This window comes from Tasmannia lanceolata, unplaced genomic scaffold (assembly GCF_043159265.1).
Source record: "Tasmannia lanceolata isolate RefF3 unplaced genomic scaffold, GAP_Taslan_0.1 ptg000005l, whole genome shotgun sequence".
Taxonomy (NCBI): Eukaryota; Viridiplantae; Streptophyta; class Magnoliopsida; order Canellales; family Winteraceae; genus Tasmannia; species Tasmannia lanceolata.
This window is the reverse complement of record NW_027518682.1, coordinates 4403827-4419371: the sequence shown is the minus strand read 5'-3', so window position 1 is coordinate 4419371 and position 15545 is coordinate 4403827. Positions and strand designations below refer to the sequence as shown.

Genomic DNA, 15545 nt, shown 5'->3' with positions numbered 1-15545 from the left:
AGATATAGATCTCTAATAGTAATACCTTTCCTGAGTTTTGAAGGTTACCCTAGTACTCTTCGTGGGTTTTGAGCTATGATCTGTGGACATGGATTCATGTGTCGAGTGTCTACACGGATATGAGATGTCCGACACGGCAATCCTAGAAAATCTAGAAATGCGGACATAGTACACACATGCGTAATTACATATATATTTTTTTTAAATGAAAAAAGAAGAATAGTTTGACCAATTTAGGGAAGTTTGCCTGAATTATAACATGATAACAGCATGTAAAATCTTGAGTCTGCCACAACAGATTTAGGCCGGGTGAAATAGAGTACCCGCCACAGACTTGATTTTTTCATGCAGGATCCTTTGGACCAGCCAATGCGGAATTACATATTAAATTACTGATTATTGATCTTAATTTGTAACAAAATAAATATGATACTCATTTAAGAAACTAATAAAAAAAAATTTTTTGAAAGGTAAGAAACTAATAAATCTTAGGACTAAGCAACTATAAGTCTCAAAGAATAATGAGATAATCAAATAACAGTGCATTCATCAATCTAATCTATAGTTATCTTCATACTCCAATATGCATCGAGAAAGAGAGATCAATAGGATACAATGAATATAACGTTGGAAGAACAGTTTGTTTAGTGTTTTAGAATTTGGGGAGGGGGATACCAACAAATATTAATTAAAGAAGAGTTGACAAAAAAAAAAATAGAATTAATGATAAATAGTATCACTTGACATGGTATAATAACTTCTAGATGCGCCCATATTAGGTCTGGCAATTCTTACGTTTACAGGTGCCAAAAGGAATGTCGATACGTGTTGACAAGTGTGTCCGCTGAAAATTCAAAGTGTCGTCTAAATCATAGGTCTCAAGGGTCTTCCTAATGTTTTTATTCATTTTTTTCCTTTTTTTCCAAAGCATTTTGAAACCTATGAAGGTTTTTGAAACAGGAAAAAAAAAAAAGAGGATCATACAAAGGATTACAAGTAAACCAGTTGGCATTCATCCCAAGCATACATTGCATTATATGAACATAGACACCCAGTAACAAGGAAAATGGCGTCATTTCTTTTGAGAGTTCTATAATCAAAATACATGTCCTCTAGCAAGAAAAAGTCAGCTTCATCTGCATTTTCAATTTTTTGTGTGCAGGAGATCTTGGGACATGGTGGACTTTTGGGAAGAGGGTTTATGCAGGACTGAATTTCTCACTTTCACGAGTTTCTCACTTCCAGGAACTGTTCCATCTAGTCAGTAATAGCTTTTAAAAAATTTCCTAATGAAGAATATACAAACTATGATTCCAATAGTGCAGTTTTGAAATAGGCTTCAAAACTTTCTAAGTTCCAGCTCACTAATGGGAAGTAGAATTTACAGGTGTACCTCATGCAGTCAGAGTTTTTGGCCAAGTATGATTTCAAATCCATAAAGCACCTTCTCTCTAAAGACATTACTTCTAAATTACTAGGATTCAAGGCAGGCATCAGCTTGCAAAGAACCTGATACACCAGAATCTGAAAAACAATATGGAATAACACATAAATACATACAATAGATGTCAATGCTAAGATAATGAAAAGTGGACAATCGAAAAGCTTAAAAAAATGTCCACCTGAGTGAAACCACGTAAACTGTGGTGATGTGAGGTTAAGAATGGAATCAATGGGGGAAGTAATTGATCCAAATGTCTTAACTGAACAGGAACTTCACAAGCATGGAGGATCACATTTGCAGCTATGAAGACATACGAGGAAAGCGCCTGAAATTAACGCCCTCAAGTTAAGAACAAGCAAAAAGCGGTGATACATTCAACCACAATGTTACCTGAGGCTTCATATCATAGTTGCGAAAAATAGGAATTAACTGCTCCCCAATCTGTGAATACAAAAGAAGATCTCAGAATTAAGCATCAGAAAAGAATTCAATGCAGGTAGTTTAATTTCTGAAAAAAGAAAAGAGAAGTGATGGAGTCAGAACAAAAGGGATCCTTCAAATGAGGCATAACTTTTTCAGCTGAAGCTATTTACAGATTATTTAGAAGAGATTTTCACGACAAACAGCAATTAGATTGTGCAAGATTTCATCATTTGGGCGCTAAAATGTGGGTCAAAGTTCAAAGAAGAAAATCAAGATGAATTTCAAATAGTGACATTGGCAGAGGACCCACTCACGGTTCGGATTGCAACCAATATTTCTGGAGATGTTGATTTGTGGGCAATATAAGTATTCTCGTTAAAATCGTCTAAGAGTCAAGATCAAATTCTTGAAGACTACAAGCATGAACTAGTTTCTTGTTGTTATTAGATTGGATTCATGCTGTATATTAGATTAGCAACTTGTTTGTTTGCTAAATACGTGTGTTTTAGCCAGACTTTAGGTAAACATATGAGTTTCAAGATGTAGAAGGGACTTCTATCAATTGACTTTTTAGAGAATTTTATAGTAGTTTTGGTGGATTTTCTATAGGGATTTATGAATATTTCTGGAGTAGATTTTATATATTTCTCTTTTCGTACTTGGATTATTGCAGTAATTTGTGAAATTTCAAGTCTTCTAGATTAATAAATGACACACTAAATAATACAATAGAAACTAAAACTGGTAAGAATTTTCACCAGCTTCAATATTGTACCCTTTGCAAGTTTCTGCCCAACTGTTGTTTTGTTAAATAATTTGCCTAATGCTAACCGAATTGTTACTAATTTTTTACTGAAAATATGAGCATTTATTAGTAATGTAAATACAGATCTGAAAAGTCCACTGAATAGAGCTGGGATATGCAACTGCATCGACCCCTACATTCAGCTGGGTTTTTTCCTTAACAACAGAATACTTCACGTCAAAGTCACACCTTGAGGGGAATGGTTATGAATATAAGGGTTTCTTCGACTGTAAAGAGAGGATGGTTAAAGATAAAAATCTCCAAGATAGACTGTAATAGGAGATGGACGCTACAAGAAATTTATATCAAAGACAGCAAAGAAGCACATAAGTTGGCTTTATTAATCTCTCTTATTTCCATTTGTTCGTGCGTGCAAGCATGGGCTGGGATAAAACCTGCAAAAGTATATACAATTTGCAATGCACCAACAAGAAATAAACTTTGGCTAAGGAAGTCAAATAAAATCCAACTCAGATATTGTACAGCTAGAAGCAATGGTTCTCTCCAAACAAAAAAAAATCAAAGAATCGTCCTATCCAAGATCCTAACCATGAAATAACAATCATTGTCACTAAAAAAAACTGCAATAGAAAAATAGAAGAGATCATCTGGATTTCATTTAATGGAAAAAAGGTGCTACACCACAAAGAGAACTTGTAGCCAGAAAACAATGAAAACACATCATAAGAATATAAAACCCTTGATGAAATATAAGAAAAATGCATACCAACAATGGATATTTCAAGTAAATCTGAATCGCAAATGTTTCTAGGTATTGCCGAACAGCAGGCAAGTTGTTCCGCTACAAGACAAAATGAAAAGTAGAAAATCAGCTTTATGCAACTGCATTTATATAAGAAAACTCAAAACAATTGCCACAGAGATGTCAAAAACATAAATTGTATTCATAGATGGATACATTAAAAAATGTTCTTTTCACTCCGGCAGGAGTATAAAATTGTAGCAACAGAATCATGCCTAGATCTAGCAGTCAACATTTTATTTCTTGTCTTAACTAATATAAATATAGGGCACCAAGTGCAACATTGGATAGTGTAACCAATGAAGTACCAGCTAGTCAACCTGATTCACCTATTATTTATTAGATGTTTGATGAATGTTATGGACATGTAAACATGAACCCAGAGAAGGGGTTTCACATATAGAAACATGTCCTGTGCCCTTTTCAACATGATATGCCATAACCATCTACATTCACATGTAATCCATGTTTGTGGATGCATATCTACTTTACTAGCTTTCCTATTTACGGTCTGTATCTCTAAAACACAATCCATCAAGAAAATTAGATGTAGCAGTTTTTCATTTCAATGGCCAAAACCATCCAAGTTTGGATAGACACGGTCAATGCAGGTAATATAATTATAAGTTACACGCAGGTCTGTCAACACTCAATTGATGGCTCTAACATGTATTCATTATTCACTTAGTGTAGTTCATTATGGCAAACACAGAGGGACAGAAAAGGAGGTAATGTAGTCATCATGAGCATACTCTTCTAGGGAACCAAGCCCCAACACAAGTTTGATTATACTTATAGGCTTTGCATTCAGGTATTCTCCACCTGTTTTCTTGGGATAGTTATAAGAATTTCAATGTTAGCTTTAAACTGTAAACTAATAAGAGATATCAAGGTCTAATAAGAAAATTTACATCATGAAAAATAACATATTAGCCAATAGTGCCCTTCCAAAAACAAGAAAAAGGAATGTATAATAATATAAAGGCTGAAAGTCATTGATCAAGTCTAGAAAGATCATATATTAGGAAATGGGTGACAGACAAATGGAATCAAATTTAACCAAAAAATTGAACAAGTAGATGCCCTTACATATAGGCATATGTGCAAGCTAGATGTAACTCGTTGAACTATATCATCATCAACAAATGGTGACAATACACATATCATCTGCCAAGCACGAACTTTGCGCCTATGGATCTGAAGGAGAATCGGATTGTTGTTAGGCAGCCTATAAAATATAACAACTGCAAATGAACCTGAACGAAATATGTGATGCACAAAAAGCCAATGTACATGGAAGCTAGAACTCACCGCACTATACTTTTTGTACAACTCCTTTGCGAGATCTTTATCTTTAACCTATTATTGTGAACGAAAGAGGCGGCTTAGATGCCAAGATTATTGAAAAATAAGCGCTTAATCAAACAAGTTAAAGATACATATTAATCTTAGACTTTCAGGGACTGAGCAATTTTCAAGATTTAATCTTATTCTATAATTTATTCAAAAGCAGGATTAATTCAAGAAAATATACTTGAACAACTTCAGATATTGTCACTAGAAATAATATGAAATGATAAAAGCATTCAACATATAATACGTGGCCATTCACTATTGCCTAGAGATGATGACCCATCTGATAATGCACTCCACCACCTTGGGCACAAGTCTTCGTGAGCCTAACACTATCGCTTCTGTGCTCCTCTGCCAAATTTCCAAAAGTATAGAAACGAGAAGAAACACAACAGACAAAGAAATTTGCATAGCTCTAACATGTTGTTGGTGCCTCTTGTTCATAAACAATGAGGAGGAGCATGATGGGCTTTCAATGTATTTAAGCCATGAAATAACATCTGGAGGAACACTTCGATGTTCAATGCACCAAGAAACAAATAAATTAGACAATGTTTTTAAACACCCGGTGTGGCAATTGTACTTTTTTTACTGCAAATTGTCCAATCCAACTTATCAGTTCATTATTCTAATTTTGGAGGTATATAAAACCTTATATAACACCTTGAAAATTTTGAGTTTGCCCATGATCAGGGGTGGAATTTGGATTGTTCCTGTTGATATTTTGTTGAAAAATGAATTGAATTCAACCCCGACTAAACCTAATTTCAATGTAAGATCTCCACCCCAAATCCTAAAAGTTGATCTGAGTTGCAACCTTGCTAATAATACAAATATGCACACATATGTGAACCTTGAAGATAAGTGTAATTGAAGATGGAAATATAAACAGAATTTGTGTGCCTTCCTTGAAAAAATTCCGAAACTGGTGACAGTTCCTTAATAACACCTGCTCCACGTATGAAGCATCCACGATGTTCCACTCCAAAGCCAACCTTAAGTATTGTGAATTTCCCAAAGCTGCGGCCATTAATTTGAACACAAACCAGAATTTCATTTTATAATATACATAATTCAAGTGGAGCCCTAAACTTCCTAGAAAACATATATTGACGTGTCCCAATTCACTAATAAAAATGCTTTCAACTTTCTATTTGTTGGAACCATGCTATACAGGTGAAGAAAGCCTTGATCATTTGATTTATTTTGCCCTCTTACACAAAATCCGGTTTCACCCTTAACACAATCATTTTTATGCTTTTTTTCTCAACAGAAATCCCAACCAAAGCTGCAGTTTATTTTACACCAAACTATTTCCCTCCCACACACAAGTGGATACCCAAGTAAAGGAAATAATGCTTAAAATTAATTCCTGACACTGAAAAATCAAGTACTACCTTTTTTTTTTGGCAGGTAAGCTGGGATCGAACCTCCGAGGTGGAAGGCCAAAGCCTTTACCATTGAGCGAGAGGCTCAATCCCCAAATCAAGTACTACTGATGGAACTAACAATGATCATTAGAAACCAAGAAGAATATTCTATAACATTCTATTTGACCCACTATTGTGAGAAAAAAAAAAAACATTTTCCACCACGTAGAAAGGTTTCTTATCTTGAGGCTCTCAAGCTGTCAACTTTACCTTGAACCAGCCCGTTTCTTTCCCTCTTCATCCAAACCTTCCTCTCTTCGGATTCCTGGTGTCGACCAACGTCGCCGATAGATTTGTCGGAGTGCAGATTCCACCTATAGAGATCCTCTCTTCACAAACGATTCAGATTAGTCAGTACATCAATCATTGCCACCAGTGATAAATGACCAGCGTTCCCTTGGTGTAGCCTCGATGGCCGTTGTCAGCGATTGATGCTGGCCTTCCCTTGTTGTCGCTCAATGAAAGTCTATGCCTATCAGATTCCTTCTCAGGATAAAACCCCGTCTTTCCATTATTTGAGCAGCTAACCTCCAACATCGTTTTTAACAAAAGATCAACCATATGTCAGTTTTGATACGGTCTTGCAAGTAGACCATAAACAGATGAAAAACCAAGGTTTCTTTGGTTGTGAGGAAGATCAGACCACCAAAAGGTGTGCCCCATACGACAGTCCCTTACTGCAACCACAATTGTGGTCTCTTAAACATAACATTATTTTCAGCCAAACAACCCTATATTTATCGGTAAAGAAAATCCATAGACTATATGTCTGTGATATATTATCTACGTAAACCCATCTCCATACATTCTCACAGGCAGCCGAAAGCACCATTACTGAAAGGTTCTTGGTACCTAAACATTTCTCTTTTTTCGAAGACATTACCTTTAGCTTGGAATGTCATCTATTAGCAAATTAAACTTCTGGCAATGGTGGTTGCTGGACAGTCCCCAAATATATCTCAACCAATGTTCTCGAAGTCAAATTTGGTAAAACCCAAAACTTCCATGCTGTAAAATGTGCAAATAAAAAAAGCTTTCAAAAATTTCCTCATATAACTCAAAAACCAACATGGATGGTTTTGCAATTGGATAAAATTTAAAGACAATTTCAATAAAATCCTAATGCATGAATTTATCAGGTTATGCAACGACAAATGGCCTATTGGCAATTGCAAAATTTTAGGGTAGCACTGAAATTTTAAATTTCATACAGATACAGAAAACCTGCATTTTCCAGAAAAGCTTCCAAATAATTACCGAGTAGTACTTGGATGAAGAATCTGAGAAGATTTAATTAATTGCACATTCAAATTCAGGCATGTAAGCAAGCTAATTAGAGTTAATAAAATATTGGAGTGCTGTGCCACAAAGTAATTGTAATACATATATAGATCAAGGTATATACCCTCGGCAATATCAATTCCATAAGTCAGCAATTGTATTTGATGTACCTATTATAGGACAACAAGCTTCCGTATTGCAATATCATTCCAAGAGCACATACCACAGAATCTAGAAGCTCCAACAGAAACAACTTTCCGCAATGCAGGGCAGCATGCACATCTTCGTTTTCCATTACAATTTGGGACCTAACAGCCAATTCTGCTAGCTTGTAAAAGAGAACTGCAACAGCAACACGAGCGTACATCTCCGTGTTGATAAATGTCTGACAGAAAGATCCCAGCATATTATAGAGTGCATTATTAGAAGAAATGTATGCAGTAAATCAATAGATTACAAAAGATCAACAGGCATTAGTAGTCAAATACAGACTGCATCAGAACCCAAATATAATGAGGAATACTAGGCTGAAGGGAGCCCTTGCAAAAATGAGATGAAAGGGCTCCCCCAATTGGCTGCATGTTACTCTAGTAAGTTTAACATTCATTGATTTTTACATTTTAGAATTGACGTGCAGCCAATGAGGGAGCCCTTTCATCTCATTTTTGCAAGGGCTCCCATTAGCCTAGCATTCCTCGTTATATAATTGGTATATGTTGCACATTGATGATGTGTGACGATTAGTAGGATCTGACATCCATCTCCCCAATCCAGAATTTCCATCAGTGTTCTTCTCCAGAAATAGTCATACCTTCATCTGCTATCCATGCACAAGACTTCACCCATCTGGTATGTTTTTCACTTACCAAAGATTTTTAGCATTTATTGGTTTCTGCAAGTCCAATTACAATGGCAGATAGCATGATCAACAACTTACTCAGCATGATTATCACCCCTACTGTTTTTGGCAGCTAAAAGCCTGCATGCACTCCTTTGCCGATACTCAACTCAACTAAGCCTTTGTCCCAAATTAGTTGGTGTCGGCTAATTCTTTTAGAAAATTTTTAATGAAGAAGGTGCAAGAATCTACCCGGCTTAAATTGACTAAGTCTAATCCTAACACTAGTTGGGTTCGTCTACATGGATCATTTTCTTCCATTCTCTCCTATCCAAGGTCATGTTCTCTGTCATGTTCCTAGCCATCAAGTCTTTCCTCACTGTTTCTACCCAAGTTGTTTTTGGTCTGCCCCTACCTCTTTTGACTCCATCAACTTGGCACACTCCTTTGCTGATATGGCTCGCTATTTTGTGACACCTATTTCTCACCTTATTAATTGATCTAACAGGTGTGACATACTCGAAAGTTGAGCGAAAACAATCAGGTCTAAGTATAAAAACAAATCATAACCCCTTTGTGGTGTTAAATTGGTAGCAAAACATATGAAGTTTGGTTCAAATGGTATAAAAGGCCAAACTCATCACTCAAAGCCCTAGATATCCTAATAATGCTAAAAAATTTGTGAACACAGTGCCTTGATTACCTCAGTCAGCTCAGCATCTGGGATTTGAGCTAGCAATGAAACTTCCTCTCTGGCATCACGATTTTCAGTTAATTCTGCTTCAAAATCCTCATCGAAAGCCACTGGGCACAAAAATTGTAAAATAAAACAAAATTCATAATAAATATTGGAACCACTAATTTTGAATTAGTATTTTCTTTATAAAGCAAGACCTGTTGAAGATATAAGACAAAAAAGTGATAGCGATACTTGTGAATAAATGTGTCAAATACCAGAACCATAAAGTGATAACAACTTCAACTCTTTTATGTAATACTTGATTGTTCTTGGATATAACAGCCACAACCCCGTTAAATGCAAAGCGGCAAGACGAGTAGTACGCGGACTTCTCATGCCTTCATCGAGAATTTTTTCAACAAACTGCACAATTGAAACTTAGGGCTTCAACAAATCCTTATAAATATCAAAAGAAAAGAAAGAAATATATTGCACAAATCCCCAGGAAGGGCACTGTGCCTTGAGCAAGACATGATCCCTCGAGCCTGAAGTGCAACTAGCACCTTCGTCTACTCTGATACTAGAATCCCTTACACAAAGAATTCATTTCAACACAACTCACTTGTGCAAACATTTTTCATGCACATTATGGATTGGCCAAAAAAACAAGAAACAAGACTGGACAAAAACCTTAATAATTATTAAGTGATATAGCATATATCCACTGTCACTGCAAGATAATTTATGCTAGACCATCAATCATACTTTGAAAGTAAAATGCAAGTATACTTTGAAGAAAGGAACTTCCAAAAATAATTCTTTCATCAAATATGCCTTCGGCATAACAATTTGATTTCCCTCCAATTTTTATATGTTACGTCCAAGAATAGCAAAGAAAAGTCTAGTGCAAAAATCGATTACAAAGTTGATCCTTTGCCCTTGTGGTCATGGGCTCAAGTGTGAAGCATGAAGGCGAGAGGTTCAAACATTATCATAAGTTCATAACTGGTGAAAAAACAAATAAAAAAGTAAGACTAAATTACAAGTAAAACCAACTACAAACATAAGCACAATGAAACTACTTTCCATATCAAATGTCTCTGTAGTCTGTACCCAAACATTTAGCCGCCCTTTATTACAGTAGCAATAAAACATTATAACAGCATAGAATACCTAGATGTTGCCTACATTTATTACACTAGCAATAAAACAACTATATGTTACCAAAACTTTTTATGAATGAAAAAAAAAAATCATACATGCGAGTCCATTTCACACATCCACTGTAAAGATTGATGTTGAAAATAAGCGGTGTCCATACATCAATGAAGCATCCAATCCAACCATAGTTACTAGAACCTTCCTAGTTAGATGGGAAGCTTGCTACCCCGGAAACTCGCTTCGAAAGCTAAGTTCTTATCGCTTCCCAAATTTAGGGGAAGCGCGTTTCCCAGATACTTCCTACGTTTTTCCTCTTAATTAAGAGTACGCTTCCTATTTAGGTGAGTATTTCTTCCTAAAAGAATATTTTCTCTGTTTTATAATACTTGATAATACTGAAGGGACATCACTAAAAAATAGTGCATTTAAAAGTTGAATATGCATCTTAACTTTCAAATAAAAATAATGTTGTATCTTTTTCCAAAAAATTAACATTAAATATACATGAATGAAACATGTGAAAGCTATCCGAGACTCGCTCTGCACTTGGATTATACATCATAGGTCCCCAGAGAATCGATAGCCCATGGGGAGGTGAATCTTGTGTTGTAGAAGCTATCTACAAGGGGAAAGGGATCAAGTCTTCCGCTAGGCAATCAGAGGTTGACGAGGCAGAAAATATAGGTTCAAGTTAGGTATCTGCTATGCTTAAGAAGGAGGAATGTGTCGTTGGGTCCGTTCGTTCAATTCTTAGGAAGAAGAAGGATCCACTGGGAATGAATGGGAAGACTGGAGTAGTATCTTCATTAGCCGGAAGGAATTAGTCTCCACTAGCGTCATTCGAAGAACGAACAAGAAAAGGGTGACTGTTTAGGTAGGAAGGATGGATGTGGTCCAATGGCTAAAGCTCTGCCAGCTTCTTGCAGACTGGCAGTCTCCGAGTGGTTTTTGGGTGGGATGGTTTTTGTAGACTGGCAGTCTCAAAAACACATCTTGACCTTTTTGGGACTGGTGACGAATGACCCAAGAATCTATGGCACCCAACCCTTGTAGTAGACAAAGTAGACGAAGATGGTCACCGAAGAGAGAAAGAAGGACATGTACCTGAGAGAGTAGCCTTCGGTCCCGCTGCGGTTGATGCCTTGGATGGCTTGGCTATGCACAATGGAAGTACATGATGGAATTCTTGCTGGGGCAAAAGGACCTGTGGACAATTGTCAATGAGACAGAAAAGAAGGACCTTCAGAGACCAGTTGGAGACCCGGTCACAGTCAGTTGGGAGAGAAGAGAAGAGAAAGACCTCCGCTTGCTTACCAAGAAAAGACTCTTCTTCCTTCACAACGGAAGTGTGGTCAAACAATCCGCAATCTTCTGCTTCTCGTGAACTTATAATTCTAACTAGTCACAAAGTTTTCTTTTATACTTGCAATCCTTACCTATATTAACCCTTCCTCCCTAACCTACAATAATCCTACCCATTCTGCGAACTTCTTGTTCGCTTCTAATGCGGCTTATTACCTGCTTCATGTTGACTTCCAACGATGCTTCCAACACAATTTCTCTTTATCTTCTTTAGAGCTTTTTGCTTCCCGCATTTTCTCTTTTCAAAACCCCTTGTTTCCCACTTTCACTTCCCATGTCGCTTCTCGAACTCGCTCCCCACTCTAGTAACTATAATCTAAACAAGAGTTTTGAGATAGATAGCTATCATGAATATTCTACTCAACTCAACTAAGCCTTTGTCCCAAACTAGTTGGGGTCGGCTAAATGAATCCTTTAAAAAAATTTCATGAAGAAGGTGAAAGAATCTACCTGGCTCAAATTGACTAAGTCTAATCCTGACACTAGTTGGGTTCGTCTACATGGATCATTTTTTTTTCCATTCTGTCCTATCCAAGGTCATGTTCTCTGTTATGTTCCTAGCCATCGACTCTTTCCTCACTGTTTCTACCCAAGTTGTTTTCTGCCCCAAGCTATTTTTACTCCAACAACTTGGCACGAGTCACTTCTTCTCACTCGAGCATCCAAAGGCTTATGTTGAATATGCCCAAACCATCTTAAGCGGTGCTCTCTCATCTTTTCCTCAATTGGTGCCACCCCCACCTTTTTACGGATGTCTTCATTCTTAATTCTATCTAACCCATTTCTGCCACACTCATCTTATGCACATGTTGCTTCTAGGTGGCCCAACATTCTGATCCGTACAGCATGGCTGGCCTCACAGCTATCTTATAAAACTTTCCCTTCAACTTGGTAGGTATTTAACGGTCGCTCAGAACTCCTGAAGCATGCTTCCACTTCAACCAACATGCTCTTATTATGTTGTTAACATCCTCTTCAATCTCTCCTTCCTTATGTAGGATTGAACCAAGATAACGAAAGATATCCCTCTTAAGTACCTCCTGTCCAGTCATATTTACCACATCCTCGCCCCGCCTCCTTACATTAGTAAAGTTGCACTCTATATACTCTGTCTTAATCCTACTCAGTCTAAAATCTTTGGATTCCAAAGTAGTTCTCCATAACTCTAACTTAGCATTAACTCGTGCTTTTGTTTCGTCAATTAATACTATGTCATCTGCAAATAACATACACCACGGCACCTCATCATGGATACCCTCTGTAAGTTCATCCATAACTAGCGTAAAAAGATAAGGGAGAGCTATCATGAATATTGAATCACATAATTTATTGCTATAAATTTCGTCCCACAACAAAGCATGCACAATGGCCTGCAAAGGATTGGCATGTGTGGGGGCCATGACTCATCAAAGGGCTCACATGAGCCTTAAGTAAGGGGTAGTTATGTTTTTTCACCCAAATTTATGTATATTTTTTGTATGGGAGTGGTTAAAATATAGAAATTTTAGGGTTTTGGATACTATAGTGTTTTAGAGAGAGAGAGAGAGAGAGAGAGAGAGAGAGAGACAAAGAGATCCTCTTGGTTGTGTCCTCAAAAATGTGGATTTAGAGTGGAGCTTGGCTGGATTTTTCTTATTCTACCTCAAATCTATTCTTTAGATAGTTTTGGGGATTGTTGGGTAACCTAATTATCTCGTGATAGAATATTTGATTAAGTGATTGTTTGGACCTGTTCTTACAATCATCTTGAACTGATTTAGCGTGTAAACCCCTTCCGCGGACTGCATCAAACTACATAATAAATAATCTGGTAATATCAACACAGACGAAGAAATGAAAAAGAAAGGGAAATGTCACTCACCCACTTCAAAGGTCCCGGCTCACTGTCACTTGTTTCATGCATGCGTAAGTCATTAAAAACAGAAGGATGCAAAACAGAAGATAAAAGCGCAGCTATGGGTGCAACTCTACGCTTATTGCAGCTGACATGCAATATCCAAGAAGAATGTACCAGTTGCCACATCATCTGCACAGAAGCAAAAAAATAATAAGATGAAACTTTCTATACATTTGACAAATTTCAGAAGATAAACACGACAGTACCCTCAGTTTCCATCTGTGGCTGGTCCATTATATGAGAAAAAAAAATCGCATCTGGATTCAAGTTCGACATGCAAGGTGGATACAGTTTGACATGGATTTAAAGGTGAAACCTTCTGCCTTTGTTCTAGTTATCTCAACACATTTTTTGTTTTCACATATTGACAAAAACGTACATGTATACAATGGAATGACAGCAGCAGCTGCCTACTGGCTCTCTGCTGCCATGGCCACGGCCGCATCTCCACCAAGAATCTGTCACCCTTCTTTTTCTCCCCCTCTATGACCAAATTATTTTTTTATTTTTTTTGGGTCTTTTTTTTTTCCAAAAGACAGCAATGTGTTCCCTTCTCGAGTACAAACAAGCATGTTGTCCTAACACACCCTAAGTCCCTGCCCTCCCCGCAAGCCATGGTGTCCTGAAGAAATTCATTACCAGATCATTTTCTTCAATCCATTTTGAATAAAACACAATAATATCGTGAAAACGGGGCAGTTATCTCAGAATAGTATGAGTTCTGTTTTAGTATTTTTCACCTACAGTCCTACCTATTATGGTAGAAACAATAAAAAGTTCTGCTACAGCATTAGGAGGATCGTTTCACAAACCCTATGGGTTTCAATTTCCTCTGTCGATCTGGTTCATTACCAAGCTCTTTTTTTTGGTAGATAAACTGGGATTGAACCTCCGACCTCCAGGTCGAAGAACAAAGCCTTGACCATTGAGCTAGACTCAATCCCAATACCAAGCTCTTTATCCTTTTATAACATTTCATGAGATCATTTTTTTTTTCTTCCAGATACATCATCATCTGGGCCGCCACTCACTTGGTTTTGTGCCATTCATAGGATTTTTCAATCTTGCTATTCTAAGTTCACTCATGATTTTCTTAGAAATTTAGGTGGACAATCATTCCACTTATGTCTATTACAATTATTGCTTCTAGGAGTTTCTCACATTAATGTCTCTCTGGACTGCCATATCCATAGCTTCTAGGTCCTACAATTAGAGTATTTTCATGTTCATATTCTCTGCTAGCATTGACAGTTAGATCTCACACTTTCTGCGGATATTTATATCTACAGGCATGGTTGATCCATTTCCCTTCGTTTTCTGCAGTTAAATCTTTCTCTCACTCACCTCATTTTGGACCACCATCATTGATTTGATGTTGTTTAGAAATTTAGGTTCAATCACATTGCTATGTGCATTCTTTGCTATCAGCACTTCCACATGCACATCTCCTGCAGAAAGTTTCACCTTGCGATTTCAGGGATTTACCAGAACCAAAAAGAGGGATGGACACACACACACACACACACACACACACACACACACACACACACACACACACACACACACACACACACACACACAGATTCATCAGTAATGAGAGAATATATTTACTCCTCGAACATATAAAATAAAGACAGGCTATAGTTCAACTGATACAAACACTGCCAGAAACAAACAGCAAGAACAAAATGAAAGGGGGGCGTCGTAACCAAAGTTACCGGGATCGCCCTCTCACCCTCCGACCCACGATCCGGGATCGCCGACCCGAAACGTGGGTCGTTTGCAACCTGGATCACCAAAAATGGCGACCCGGGTGACCCGCACGAAAGGGAGAGATGCATAGATAGAAGGAACACTTCGGTGGACTAGGAAAAGAGAGTTGCACAATAGTTTATAAGTTTGTTCATATTTTTATGTTCTTATTTCAAACCGTAGTTATTTTCTGTTTGCTTTCATTTAAGATTGAGAATGCAATATATGTTGTTACTTAATTTAGTGATATTTGGAACTTCAAATTTTATATATTATGGATTGGATTGGAACTCGAATTTTCATTTTGAATATATATATATATAGAGGAAACTGTTGGTGAGCTTAAGCTCACCAAAC

At 37.1% G+C, this 15545-nt stretch overlaps 1 protein-coding gene across 2 annotated transcripts in view; it reads right to left on the bottom strand.

Moving 5' to 3' along the window:
• LOC143877157 (tRNA/rRNA methyltransferase (SpoU) family protein) overlaps positions 1 to 15545 on the bottom strand; it is a 47229-nt gene that overhangs the window by 6174 nt on the left and 25510 nt on the right. For both annotated transcript variants that reach the window (XM_077379028.1, XM_077379030.1), the window contains exons 19-28: positions 13401 to 13565; positions 9292 to 9439; positions 9041 to 9141; positions 7723 to 7884; positions 4747 to 4794; positions 4525 to 4632; positions 3400 to 3474; positions 1835 to 1885; positions 1623 to 1769; positions 1394 to 1524 (exon numbers count right to left, since the gene is read on the bottom strand). In XM_077379028.1, coding sequence (XP_077235143.1) covers positions 1394 to 1524; positions 1623 to 1769; positions 1835 to 1885; positions 3400 to 3474; positions 4525 to 4632; positions 4747 to 4794; positions 7723 to 7884; positions 9041 to 9141; positions 9292 to 9439; positions 13401 to 13565 — 1136 coding nt within the window. The remainder of the gene's footprint in view (positions 1 to 1393; positions 1525 to 1622; positions 1770 to 1834; positions 1886 to 3399; positions 3475 to 4524; positions 4633 to 4746; positions 4795 to 7722; positions 7885 to 9040; positions 9142 to 9291; positions 9440 to 13400; positions 13566 to 15545) is intronic.